This window comes from Staurois parvus, unplaced genomic scaffold (assembly GCF_062004578.1).
Source record: "Staurois parvus isolate SC_StPar_1 unplaced genomic scaffold, SC_StPar_1.0 ptg000307l, whole genome shotgun sequence".
Taxonomy (NCBI): domain Eukaryota; kingdom Metazoa; phylum Chordata; class Amphibia; order Anura; family Ranidae; genus Staurois; species Staurois parvus.
Genome location: NW_028318103.1, coordinates 174,163 through 188,750, shown reverse-complemented (window position 1 = coordinate 188,750; position 14,588 = coordinate 174,163). Strand labels below are relative to the sequence as shown.

The 14,588-nt window shown below is 45.5% G+C and overlaps 1 protein-coding gene across 1 annotated transcript in view; it reads left to right on the top strand.

Annotated features, from left to right (window-relative positions):
- The first annotated feature begins 7,173 nt into the window (after positions 1-7,173).
- The window catches only part of TIAL1 (TIA1 cytotoxic granule associated RNA binding protein like 1), a 34,220-nt gene continuing 26,805 nt past the window's right edge, over positions 7,174-14,588 (top strand). Inside the window, exon 1 of the mRNA XM_089683358.1 lies at positions 7,174-7,329. Within this exon, the coding sequence (XP_089539484.1) occupies positions 7,301-7,329 (29 nt within the window). The 5' untranslated portion in view covers positions 7,174-7,300. The remainder of the gene's footprint in view (positions 7,330-14,588) is intronic.

Below are 14,588 nucleotides of genomic sequence, written 5' to 3'. Positions count from 1 at the left end.
AGCTGCGGGATGAAGTGTGGGTTCTGCAGCATCTTCTACCCGCACTAGTGTGAACTGAGCCTAAGTTTGATTGCAGTATTTCTATTCACAGGCGTACCTCGGTTTACAAACACCTCGTTTAACGTAATTTTCGGTTTACGAATGAAAATCCATTGAAACGAATGCCTCGGTTTACTAGTTATTTTTGCAATACGAAGCGATTATAGGGCTGGCCCCATGCCTTTAAAGAGTTCAGAACAGATAATACTTTTTTGACTTTTTTCTGACCTCCGGAACGGATTAATTGGTTATCAATGCATTTACAATTTTTTTGTTTAATCATGTCCCTTTACAGTATTTATGCCTTTAAAGTGTACTTTATAAAGAGTTTTGAACAGATACTGTAAAATTTTTTATGACTTTTTTATGACCTCCAGAACAGATTAATTGGTTTTCAGTGCATTCCTATGGGAAACCACATTTCGGTTTACAAATTTTTTGCAATAGGAAACATCCTGGAGAATGCGTTAAATCAGTAAACCGAGGTACACCTGCATTTTATTACAGGTGTAGCACTACCCCTTAAGAGTTGCTGAAGATTTAGGTCCCTCTATAGTCCTGCACAGCCGGACAACACGCATTCTCTTCAAGCTTGCACACAGGACGCAGTAAGCAGTCCTTGAGATTTTATTTGTTTTATTAAAGGGTATTTGAACATGGATGGGGTCAAGGGGTGTATGGGATGCCCAATTGAACTGTAACTGAAGACAACTCCTTAGCAACTATGTACAAGTCTCTATACATCAAAGATTTTTTCCTGAAGAGCTCTCTAGCCCTCCTAGTGTACCACCCCAGACCCCAGATTTATCTTCTTCTCATCCAGCTGCCTGAGGGAATCCCTGGGCAAGGGGACCCAGAATCTGTCACTTTAAATCAACAGTCCCAGATCGGGGCTAGTCAGGTTTCCCACCCACATACCCTCTCCCTTATCCAGCCCAGGGAGTGTAGGACTATTCAATCTTTCTCTCCCGCGAGCTTGTTGGGTTTGTGGCTGCCTTCAGGCCTTCTTCTGAACTGGCTCCTTCCCTGCTACATAGGTGGTCCTCTTTCAGGGAACAGCTGAGGTGGAGAGATCCTACTTTCAGATCCAGCCTTCCCACTGGGCCCCTCCCAGGCTCCTGTATCCCAGCCTTTCACTCCATCTTCCACCCAAACCCTCCTGCTGCTGAGCTTGCTCAGTCATACTTAAGGGCTGTCCTGACCCCATGCAAAGCCTCCTGCCTGGGGATTGGTCAAGAACCCTTAAGTATGCAGATTAGCCCCTCCTCACATCCACCCACTGCCTTCCAGAAACTTCTCAAGTCTCTAGAGCAGGGGGAGGTATCAGGGTACTGATCTGCAAGCCCTCAGCCTTGACCTAAAATTACCTGGCTGACTCACACCCAGGCTGAATCATTCCCAATCTGCTATCCAGCCTCTACTAAAAAAAACTAGTTAGCTCCCCCTGGCTAACTAGAGGGGTACTACACAGGTATTAATATAGCACTGTCAATTTACGCATCACTTGATTTATTATACATTCGCATCAGTCCTCAAGGAACTTAGCATCTAATGTCCCTAACTCACATTCATGCACATACTAGGGCCAATTTAGACAGGAGCCAATTAACATACCAGCATGTCTTTGACGTGTAGGAGGAAACCCAAACAGGCAGAACATGCCAACTCCAGGCAAGTGACATCATGGTTGGGATTCGAACTGACAACCCTAGTATTGCTAGGTGCAAGTGCTAACCACTTAGCTACTGTGCTGCCCATTGTAGTAACTTACATGCGTATATTGCAACACTGGCAACTAGAAGAGGATGAAGAATTGTATACATGTATACACATACACACATGTACGCATGTTTACGCCAGTTCTGATGGAATGTTTTACTCAGGATCTTTCTGCCAACAAAATCCAGAGCATAAACATTAGGAAATTATTATCTCCGTGTGCAAGAGGCCTAAATCATATCCTACTCCAGAGATGTTACATCACCATATATCCTGTATACATTACCTCATAATCCCACATAGGTTACCATGTGGATCATACACCATACTAGATCACCATATTCCTCGTATACATTACCTCATATACCCCATACAGTATAGATTATCCCATAGATATTATACCATACTAGAGCTATAACCTCACCATATGACCTGTATATGTAACTTTATAACCTCCATATAGATAATATGCCATACCGGATCACCATAATCCCCATATAGATTGCCCTGTAGATATTCTACTTTATTAGGTCACCATATTACCCGTATACATTACCTCACAATCCCCGCATAGATTACCCTGTTGATAATAGTCCATACTGCATCACCATACTCCCTTTATACATTACCTCACAATCCCCATATACTGTAGATTGCCCTGTAGATAATATATTGTTGGGTCACCGTATTCCCTGTATTCATTACCTCATAATCTCCGTATAAATTACCATGTACATATTACACCGTAATAGGTGACCATATTCCCCATATTCATTACCTCATAATCCCCGTATAGATTACCCTGTAAATAATATACCATAATAGGTCACCATATTCCCTATATACATTATCTCACAATCCCCATATAGATCACTCTGTACATTATATTCCATACTGGATCATCATATTACCCGTATACATTACCTCACAATCCCCGTATAGATTACCCTATACATATTATACCTTAGTAGGTCACCATATTCTGTGTATTCATTAATTCCGATATCATGGTGACGCATGTGTATGCAGGCTCACTCTCAGCTGGTGCTGTGTGCATCCATAGACACGCGGTGCCCAGTAAGCTATGCTCCTGCTCCCTCCTTCTTCCAACAATTTGATCGATGGCAGCAGGAGCCTATCTTGGCACTGTCCTCAGTACTCTGTACAACAGTGGTTCTCAACCTGTGGGTCGCGATCCCTTTGGGGGTCGAACAACCCTTTCACAGGGGTCGCTTAACCTCCTTGGCGGTTTTCCCGAGTGTAGCTCGGGGTAGAATTTCTATACCAAGTACGGTAACCCCGAGCTACACTCGGGCTTACCATGCAGCGTTCTCTGGGGGTCCCTGCAGCACTTACCTTGTCCTTCGCTCCCACGATGGGTCCCCTGCAGCGTCCCCGTCCATCTCCTCCGGCGGATGCCGGCATCTGGCTTCCGTGTTCCAGTCCCTGTGACGTCGGAACGTTCGGGCGGCGGAACCGGCGGGAAATTTGAAATTTTTAAAAAATGACATTTTTGCTGTCATTGCTGTTTCACTGCATTTCACATACATTTTGTCCCCACTGCTTTGTCCTGTGCCCTGCCTGCATTTTGACTGTTCTTTCTGCCTGGAAACTTAGAAAAGTCCATGGCGTCCAAAAAGCATCCCTTTACGTCAAAAGCGGTTTTAGAACAGCGATAGTAAATCAGAACCACTTGCAGAATTGAGCGATAATGATTTGTGGGGAAATTCGTCATCAGACACTGAAAACGATTTTGCGACTTTGCTCAGCGATGTGCGAATTTGCCTCTGTATTTCAAATTTCAGTGTTTTTGGTTTGATTATATTATTGAATTAAATTTATTATTATTATATTATTATTTTTTATGATTATTTATTAAATTATAATTTATGATTTCGTGTTTCAAGTTTTATCATATCCGGAATGTTTAATAGACTCTTTTTCGGATAGATTTCAGTGAGTTATTCCTAAAAATTACAGCCTACAATTAAAAACTACATATTTCCATGCAAAAAAATGGTACCGCTTTCAGCACAAAATTCCTGACATGATCATACCGCCAGGGAGGTTAAGACCATCGGAAAACACATATTTCCGATGTGTAAAGAGCAGCTACTGTGTAGAAAGCAGCTGCTGTGTTGAAAGCAGCTACTCTGTTAAAAGCAGCTACTGTGTTGAAAGCAGCAGTATTGGAGGTAAAACGACACTTCATGAATTATAATTACTGGATAAATAATTTTATGGTTGGGGGTCACCACAACATGAGGAACTGTATTAAAGGGTCGCGGCATTAGGAAGGTTGAGTACCACTGCTGTACAACCTGTGCTGGTAGCAAGACACACTTCAATTGTTTTTCCAACCAATGTGAGATTCAATCAAAACAATCACATCTGCAACAACTGGATATATATAACTTCCCTTCTGATCGATTTAGACTCAATTTAGACTACAATTTGATCAAACTGAGTCGATTGGCCAAAACTGAATATTATCGATTGTTTTACATCAATCAATAACACTGAGACACTTTGTTCATGAATACAGCTGTATTTCAATTGTTAAGATTCTGAGATTAGATGGTGAAAATGGAGATGTGATCAATTTCTATGATTGTATCTTAGCCAACAATAGAAATTCACTTTCTCATGTGTGTGGCGTATGCATCAAATGGGTTGTCGACTGTGGATCGATTCTTCTCATCGGAAGAGATCATGTGGAAAGGAAATCTCTTATTTATCAAAGAGTGTATGGTCACCATAAGAATGTGGAAGTGGTGATGATGACAAAAGAATGTCGGGGGAATAAAAGGTAGTGGGGCATGTCTTAATCTAATGCAAAGACTGCAATAAAGTAAAACTAAAGTCAAAATGTTTTCATGTTGGATAAAATATGGGGGCGGTTATAACCCTTGTCAGGTTTTTTTTGTGCTCTATTGAGGAGATTTCCCTTCACTTCCTGCCCGAATCACTAGCCTACTGAACGACATATCAGATTGGATGTCACTCCACTTCCTCAAATTAAACCTTTCAAAAACCGAGCTCCTAGTGTTCCCCCCGGCCTGCGCCTCCCACCCCCTGACTTCTCCATCACAACCAACAACGCCATCATCAGTCCCACCCAACAAGCCAGAGTACTAGGTGTCATTCCAGACTCCTATCTGTCTTTCCAGCCCCAGGTCCAATCGCTGACAAATTCATGTAGACTCCACCTCCGCAACATCGCCAAAATACGTCCATTCCTAACCCCAGAAACTACAGTGGGGCAAAAAAGTGTTTAGTCAGCCACCAATTGTGCAAGTTCTCCCACTTAAAAAGATGAGAGAGGCCTGTAATTGGCATCATAGGTAGACTTCAACTATGAGAGACAAAATGAGAACAAAAATCCAGACAATCACATTGGCGTAATGGTCAGTCCGCCCCTGGTCTGGTGTTCCAGGGACCGGCATCTTCAGTGTGAGCACCTGGATGTGACAGCTTGCGGCTTAACAGCCGGGTGCCCAGTGCACATGCACGAGAAGCATTGCGCTTCCTGAATGGCCCTGTAGTCTTCTGGGACCTGTCACATGTCCCAGAAGATTATGGGGAGGGAGGGGGGAGGACAACTTCTGATGCCTAGGTGATCGCAGCGGAAGTGGGTACATGTCAAACCAGCTTCCCAAAGTTCCTATCCTTAATAGGGAGCGGGGGACCAGTCTTTAAAGAGGAACTTCCCTTTTTGGGTGGAGCTCTGCTTTAAAGTGGTCATGAAGCTAAAACTTTTTTTTTACCTTATTGGGTTCCCTGCATTAAGGTAACAAATGTTTTACAACTTGCTATGCTCCCCAACCTCCCTAAATACACTGCTTGAAAAAAATGAAAGGAACACTTTGAAAACACATCAGATCTCAATGGGGAAAAATCTCCAACATGGTGGAGGTTCACTGATGTTTTGGGGTTCCTTTGCTGCTTCAGGCACTGGATGGCTTGTCCATGTGCATGGAATTATGAAATCTGAAGACTACCAAAGAATTCTGGGGTGCAGTGTAGGGCCCAGTGTCAGAAAGTTGGGTCTCCATCAGAGGTCATGTGCGTTACAGCAGGACAAGGACCCAAAGAACACGTCAAAAAGCCCCCAGAAATGGTTTCAGACAAAGTACTGGAGAGGACTGAACTGGCCAGAAATGAGTCCAGAACTCAATCCCATAGAGCTCTTATGGAGAGATCTCAGAACATCAGTTGGGAAAAGGAACCCTTCCACTCTGAGAGACCTGGAGCCGATGGCCAATGAAGAGTGGTCCAAAATTCCAGTAGAGAGGTGGAAGAAACTCCTTGATGGTTACAGGAAGCCATTGATTTCAGTTATTTTTTTTCCAAGGGGTGTGCTACCAAATATTACATTGAGGGTGTCAATAATTTTGTCCAGTCCATTTTCGGGGTTTTGCATGGAATGTGTCGGATTTGGCTTTTTGTTTCTCCACTTTTTTGTGTCATACCAATACAAACAAGGCAAATAAACATGAGAACGCCGAAACATTTGTAATTACAACAATTTTCTGGGCCAAGTGGTGAATTATCTGACAGAAATGAAGGGGGGACAATATTTTTGGCCATGACCAGGGGCAGACTGACAACTCATGGGGCCCCCGGGCAATAGGGGATCATGGGGCCCCTGTGTCCTTGCCCAAACTCACAAAAGCCTATGAAAAAGGTACCAGGGGCATCTCATGGGGCCCCCTACTGACCCCGGGCCCTCGGGCAGTGCCCGAGTTTCCAAATGGTCAGTCCGCCCCTGGCCATGACTGTATGTTACAAATGTCGGAAGGAGCTCCATAATTCCAGGGCCATAATTCATGGTTATCTCTAAACTTACAAACTATAAAGGCTTTGAAAGCGTCGTCTGTAGACAAGATTGAGTACCGTCGTTTTGGGAAATTCCATAGGTATGCGCAATTTGTAAGGCTTGACGCATCTGGTATCTATTTACTCATCACAACCCTTTTTTTTTATATATTTTACAGAAAATTGGTTCTGTTTGCACTAAAATTAATTTTAGAATATTTTTTCCTGAAAAATATGCATTTAATAAACTGCACGATTAACAGACATAACAAATGGAGTTACCACCACTTTATTCTCCAGGATCTCTGCTTTCAGCAAATATATAAAATATATATTGTTTGAGGGGTGTACAGTAATACCCAGCAAAAAAAAGGCCTAGTTTCAGCACGTGTACAAATATTTGAGGTGTATATACACGATATGGGACATGTATACAGATTGTAGAAACATTGTACAGGTTACACAGCTCCTTCCTGCTTTTCCCCAGTCAGAAGCTGTGGCGCTACTGGCGCTATTGGCGGGGCTCGTCCCCGCGGACTCTGGGGCGCGCAGCTCACATGGGTAACGTAGCAGCCGGGGATTCGGGAGCGCGCGGTTGTGGTGCGCCTGCGCAGTGGGCGGCCTCTCTCTGACTGGTCACCGCCGCGGCCGCCATTTTCCTCCGGCCCGGACGGAGCTTCTTCATATTTCCTGCACCGGGAGCCTGCACCCTCCCCCGGCCAACATGGACGACGACGGGCAACCCCGCACCTTGTGAGTACCCGGAGCACTCACTGCCCTCCTCAGGGGCCCCCATCACTGTATAGCATCGGCTGCCGGGGCCCCGGCCTCATAGTGAGGGTTCTGGAATGTTACCTGTATGTTGGTGTGTGTGGCCTCCTGTAAACAGCACAGGGGCCCCAAGCGGTATGTGTTGACACACACACTGTACAGGGAGCCCCAGTTGTATCTTCAGGGGCCCCAGGCCTGCTTGTTATTGTACAGGGATCCTGATGGTGTAGTCAGGACACATTTTACTGGGGCCCCTCGCTTGCCACACATTGTACAGGGGCCACTGCAGTAATTTCCGGTCCCCTGGTGGTATAGTCAGGGCCCCTGGGCCTTGCCTGTGCTGTGCGGGCCCCCGGGGCCTTGCTGTGCTGGCCCCCGGGGCCTTGCTGTGCTGTGGGTGCCACCGGGGCCTTGCTGTGCTGGGGGTGCCCATGGGCCCGAACTGAGCTGGGGGCCCTACGGCCCATGCTCAGTACTATTCTAACATTCCTAGGGCCCAGACTGTGCTGGGGGACCCCCGGGGCCGAGATGTGCAGGGGGTGCCCCTGGGGCCGCGCTGTGCTAGGGGTGCCCACGGCCCATACTCAGTACTATTCTTCCCTTCCATTGGCCCAGACTGTACTGTGGGTGCCCCCGGGGCCGAGCCGTGCTGTGGGTGCCCCCGGGGCCGCACCGTGCTGGGGATGCCCTCAGGGCCGAGCTGTGCTAGGGGTGCCCACGGCCCATACTCGGTACTATTCTTCCCTTCCATTGGCCCAGACTGTGCTGTGGGTGCCCCCGGGGCCGAGCCGTGCTGTGGGTGCCCCCGGGGCCGCACCGTGCTGGGGATGCCCTCAGGGCCGAGCTGTGCTAGGGGTGCCCACGGCCCATACTCAGTACTATTCTTTCCTTCCATGGGCCCAGACTGTGCTGGGGGACCCCCAACATATGGCTGTTGGCATACTCTTTACAACATATGGAATAAGTAAGTGTGGCCCTAACATGCCAGGGGCCCATGGAATGGAAGAATAATACTGAATTCTGTGTACTGGCCTTCCACATACTGTACTTAGATGGGGCCCCCTGGCCTACCATGTGTTGCATTGGGGCCCCAACATATGGCCTTTATTTCAGGTACTTATATAGCGCCATCAATTTATGCAGCACTTTACATATATATTGTACATTCACATCAGTCCCTAACCCTCAAGAGGCGTACAATCTAAGGTCCCTAACTCACATTCATATACATACTAGGGCCAATTTAAACAGGATCCAATTAACCTACCAGCATGTCTTTGGAGTGTGGGAGGAAACCGGAGTAAACCCACGCAGGCACAGGAAGAACATGCAAACTCCAGGCAGGTGGTACCGTGGTTGGGATTCGAACCGACAACCCTAGTACTGCCAGGCGGAAGTGCTAACCGTTTAGCCACTGTGACTTCACAACATATGGAGTGAGTGCGGCCCTGGTGTACCAGGGGCCCCTGGGATTTAGGCACAGTAGTGAGGTCTCCTACGTACTGATGTCTGTATGGGTCACGGCTCTCCCAGGGTCTCTGGTAGATTTGTATCGTATCTGTCCTCACGCTGACTTCATGTAAAGAGCCCATTGATGAGGTCACCATACACACAGAGATGTGATTGGTCAGAGATCATCCTCCAATTCTTGCCAATAGATGAGATTTCCCCTTCTGTTATGAGGGTCATCTGTATTTTTCCAGCTATCCAGGCCAGGTCAGACAGGGGCACCGCCACTTTTAAAACCGAACATCAGGGAAAGCTTATTTGGAGACGCCTTGACCCCTCCATCAGGTTTTCATTTTCTTTGGTGACTTGATTTACAATATTATACCTTCCTGCCTCCTGTGACACCAACACAGGAAGATACAGATGCCAGTAAAATCCCCCCCACTCTAATAGAATTGGTGTTTTTGTCGTTGTCCCCAGTGGTAAGATGTTCCCTCACTTCCTGTCCCAGTGACACACAATCCTTGTAACAAAAGGGGTGGGATAGAGACAACAACTGAAGCCTGACAGATGTTCTGTCCCTTCTGTGCTTTATCCAATATCAGAGTTGTGGATTGCAAAGTTAACTGCTGGAAATAAATGTTTAAAATATATATTCTTTATTACCTGATGATGGATTTGTTCTGAGGAAAGCACAGTCGGGTCATATTCAGATATTGATTATTTTGTGGAATAATATATCATTCACATGGGTGTAAATAGCCACGCTTACAGTGCGTAATTTTTTTCTCAGCATTATTCAAGTATATGGGCCCATTCAGACAGCTGTGCCTGGAAGCGTTGCATTCCACTGCGTTCAGCATAAGATGCAGGCTCCCACTGTTACCTAGCATCCTTGGTTGCTAGGACGCAGGTGGCCCATGGTTGCTAGGATGCAGACATCCCATTCAGTTTGGCATCCTTGGTTGCTAGGACACTGGTGGGCCCTGATGCTTAGCATCCTTGGTTGCTAGGACGCAGGTGGCCCATGGTTGCTAGGATGCAGACATCCCATTCAGTTTGGCATCCTTGGTTGCTAGGACACTGGTGGGCCCTGATGCTTAGCATCCTTGGTTGCTGGGGTCCAGTTGGCCCCTGGTAGCCAGGATGCAGGCATCCCATGCTGTCTAGTGTCCTTAGTTGCTAGAACACAGGTGGACCCTGGTTGCTAGGATGCTTGTGGTTCCCGATGCCTAGCATCCTTGATTGCTAGGATGCAGGCTCCCATGGTTGTCTAGCATCCTTGGTTGCTAGGAAGCAGGTGGCCTATGGTTGCTAGGATTCAGGCATATTGTGCCCCCTAGCATCCTTGTTTGCTGGGATGCAGGCAGACTTTGCTGCCTAGCGAACCTGATTGCTAGAACAATTGTAAATTATTGTGGTGGAGCATGCCTACAGTGACTTCGGCAGTCGTTCATAGATGTCTAGTTACCGGTATGTCCAGTTATTCTGTTCCTACCTCCTGAATGATTTACTGAAGGGTGACATGTAAACATCAGTAGCGTGTGCGATCAGGAGCACCGGGGGTGCAGATTACACATTAATATGGCGTCCAAGAGTTCACGTGTGTGGACAGGATCTTACACAGGATCTTGATGCTGGCGAGATCCTGCAACAATACGTAAACCTGTCTGAGTGAGCCCTTAGTATCTTTGTCGCTTGTTTTACAAAAGATCACCCTGCAAAGATGAGCCACGAGCTCCTAGTGACACCTCCCACAGCCCATGCTGTTGACTTTTGCTGTCTTCCACTGCTATTCCAGCTGAGAAGTCTGCATGTTACGCACTTCCTGGAGTAAACGTATAATAACGGTCTCCCTAGCGTCACAGGTCCAGAGTTCCCAGGAAAATACTGAATACTAACAGAAGATGAACACGACCAGGAGTGTCCCATGCCTGGTTCCTTCTGTCAGCCCTTATTTCACCCCTCAGCCCTGTCATGGTGTAGGAAGAAGGAAGCACAACCTGCACAGGGGGACCAGCAATCTCACTCCTGGAGGAGAGTCACATGCAGAAGAACTATTGACATTTGCTTTAATAATTCCTGACCTAATATTTACTCTTCAGGACTGATTTATTTATTTTATTCTGTAAGATGATTATATGATTTTGAGTCTATTATTTTAAGTGGCCATTAAATTGTGTCTCTCAACCAAAACATACCTCTAAATATTGCTCTACTTTTTGACACAAACCTTAAAGTGGTTATAAAGCTAAAACTTTTTTTTAGCCTATTGCGTTCCCTGTGTTAAGGTGAAAAATATTTTACCAGTTGCTGTGCTCCCCAACCTCCCTAAATACGTCAATCAGCACTGTGCTTGGCTGTATCTTTTTTTTCTCTTCTCCCTCTACTCACAGAGACTGAGGCAGCAGTGGGAGCCCTTGGCTCCTGTTGCTGTCAATCAAATGCAGCGACTAGAGAGCAGGTGTGGGGCCGAGCCATGCTGTGTGTGTCTATAGACACACAGAGCCTGGCTAGGGATCAAGCCCACATGTCTGCCCCCATAGAAAAACAGTTTGCTATGGGACAGTCGCAGAAGAGGAGTGGACGGCACTGACAGGGAGCCAAGAAGAGAAGTTTTGGGGCCACTCTGTGCCAATGGTGGAGCAGGTAAGTATAAGGTGTTTATTATTTTAATAAAAAGGTGCCTTTAGAAACATTTTAAGCTGGATATACACAAGTAAAATTTGGTTGAAAATTTGACATTTTAAAGTGACACTAAACTGGTTTCAGAATACAAAATGTTATCCAGTGATGTATTCTTAACTCAGAATGTCCCTTCCATTGCTCTCAGCCTCCTCCCAATCTCCATTTTTTTAATTGTTTGCTGCTGGTATCTGATTTCCCGTTAGAGAGTGGCTGCATTTGTTCTCTAGGGTCCTACTATATGTAGAAACTCAGTCACCCTCTCTTGCTCGCTCCTCAAATGAACTATTGGATTTGTACTGTGCATAGAGCAGTGCTCTCAAGATGGACAGTTGACCTTGTGGTGTGCTTAGGTAGGTACACATGACCGCAACTAATATGCACTGTTTTTTCAAAATAAATGGAAGTGAGAAGGGAAAAGGAGAGGCTCGGGAACTCCGAGGATCTTAGTCAGGCAGAAAAACAGTAAGAAACCATCTCCTGAAAAGCAGCTTATGGGACCCTTAGACGTGGATGTGTTTTGAATTATTTTTGTAGAAAAATATTTTGTTTGCTATCACTTTATGAATGCTAGTAAGTGGGGTGAAATCTGTTTGCAACCTCAGTTATGAGAAAATTTGAGCAGGACGGGAAATTTTTCTGGAACAAAAGAATTTTTAACAGTGTATGTGGTTTTCGATCATTGAAGTCCATTTGTCCCAAAATCAAATGTTAAAAGCAAGTTAAATTTGAACAACACTCGTCAAGCTATTAGAAGTTCTGAAAATGTTTGTCTGACTTTGTACAAAAATTTACTAATGTATAGATCCAGCTTAAGATTTTGTAATCTCGAGCTATGGGAACAGTCTTTTTTTCAGATCAGCTATAAGATTGTGTTTGGGAAGATTGCTTTACGGTTCAGTCCAAACCGTGTCGTCAGAACAACGTATTGACAGCAGCAGGGTTGCAGGAGAGGTCACTTGTCAACCACTTGTTGTTAACCTAATTTCCAATTTCCATCATGGTCAGGTTTGGACACGTGTAATGAAATGTGAAACATCTAGCCATTGAATGGTCGGATCTGGTCACATGGTTCTTCCAGAGAACTTGTAGTCACTTTTCTCTAGTTTTCCCTACAGTAGCGGTAGAGATTTGTGTCTTTTGATATCTTTGTGCTGAGGGCTCTGTATTCTTGGGATAGGTAGAGAGTAGATGACAGGAGGAATTCCACTAGTGAAGAACGTCCTTCTATATATCATCTTCTGTATATTTGACCATACATGTACTGAAACCAGGAATTCCAAACTTGACACTTCAGCGCTCAGAAATGGAAGAGGCACCCATCACGTGAACCATAAATCTCAGACATTCAGCAACCCAGACTGGAAAGAGATGGAGGTGCAGCCCTCAGATCGGGGAAATCCAACACTGCACAAAACACAGAGAGGGTGCAAACACCTAGCACAGTATCTTCAACACTTTTATCAAAGGGTATAAGAAAACATTCTCACAAGTCAAATGAGGTAAAGGCATGTTGATGCACAAAACCAGAAAGTCAGCTGTCCAAATCTAACTGGAGAAAGGGTGAAAATGCCAACTGACGCATTTCGGGGGCTAACTCCTTCAGAGCTATGGCTGGCCTTAGCTAGGACTAACCATACATGCATAGATTTCTCTTGTTCGGGTCTCTTGATTTTTCCACCTAGCTCCTTTTCAGACTGTTTGTCCAGCATACCAGCAGGTAGGAATTGGCCACAATTGACCCGACCTATATACCCAGCTTAAGGTGATGCTGTGAGTGCAGACTGTCATAGACCTACCTCTGAGGGGGTGATATCATAGCCCCCCTAATTCAGTGTAATGATACACAGTGTCACTGATGACATTCAGGACCAGCAGGACCATCCCCTGTTGGGAGAAGGTTGGAAGAGGAGGAGCATAAGTAGCTCACTGATTGGTTTTGCTCCTCTGAAATGGCTCTTTGAGAATCCATATACAGCTGCGTGGTGTGTGAACATGTGATCATTATATCACGCATTAATGTGCGTTGTGTTAAGGAAGTTGGTAACTCACCGAAACTATGCATGCACCATTTTTAATAGCATGTCATCCTAACCAGCCTGAAGAGTTTAGAATAAGGAAGATATGAACAAAAATGTGCAACAAGGAGGAGGGGAGCTCCAGGGGATGAGTGCTGAGTCAAGAGTTGTTTTTTAGGCTGGGTCACACTGTTTTGCATTAAATTTCTGCTTTTCAGGTTATGGTGCTCTGTGGTGCCATTCATTTTGAATAGCATTCCAATTTCCTTCCCACAACACCTGTATTGTTAAAATATGCATATTCTGTTTTTGATCATTAGGCTACCCTTTCAAATGAGTTGGCTGCATTAATGAAACCTAAGTTAATATGTGTTACATACCACTCCAGTGTAAATGGGCCCCAATGGAACCATTTACAGCCCTGGCCAAATGTTTTGAGACTGACACAAATATTAATTTGCCTGCAAGGAAACGTGCATTCATCATTGTTTTGAACAAAGGGGTTCACATGCAGGGATATTTGTGCTACGAAGATTGCACCTAAATCAACCATTTATTGGATCACCAAGAACTTTTGAGAGAGGGTCAGTTGGTGAGAAGAAGGCTTCAGGGCGCCCAAGAAAGTTCAGCAAATGCCAGGACCGTCTCCTAAAGTAGATTCAGATGGGGATTGGTGGCCACCAGCGCAGAGCTTGCTCAGGAATGGCAGCAGGCAGGTGTGAATGCATCTACACAGTGAGGTGAAGACTGTTGGAGGATGGCCTGGTGTCAAGACGGAAAGCAAAGATGCCACTTCTCTCCAGGAAAAGCATCAGGGACAGACTGATATCCTGCAAAAAGTACAGGGATTGGACTGCTGAGGAATGGGGTGAAGTCATTTTCTCTGATGAATCCCCTTTTTAATTTTTTGGGGCATCTGGGGAAAAACCTTGTCCGGGGAAGAAAAGGTGAACGCTACCATCAGTCCTGTGTCATGCCAACAGTAAAGAATCCTGAGATCATTCATGTGTGGGGTTGCTTTCTAGCCAAGGGAGTTGGCTCACTCACAAGAACACCGCCATGAATAAAGAATGTGCAGGAAGACAGGGT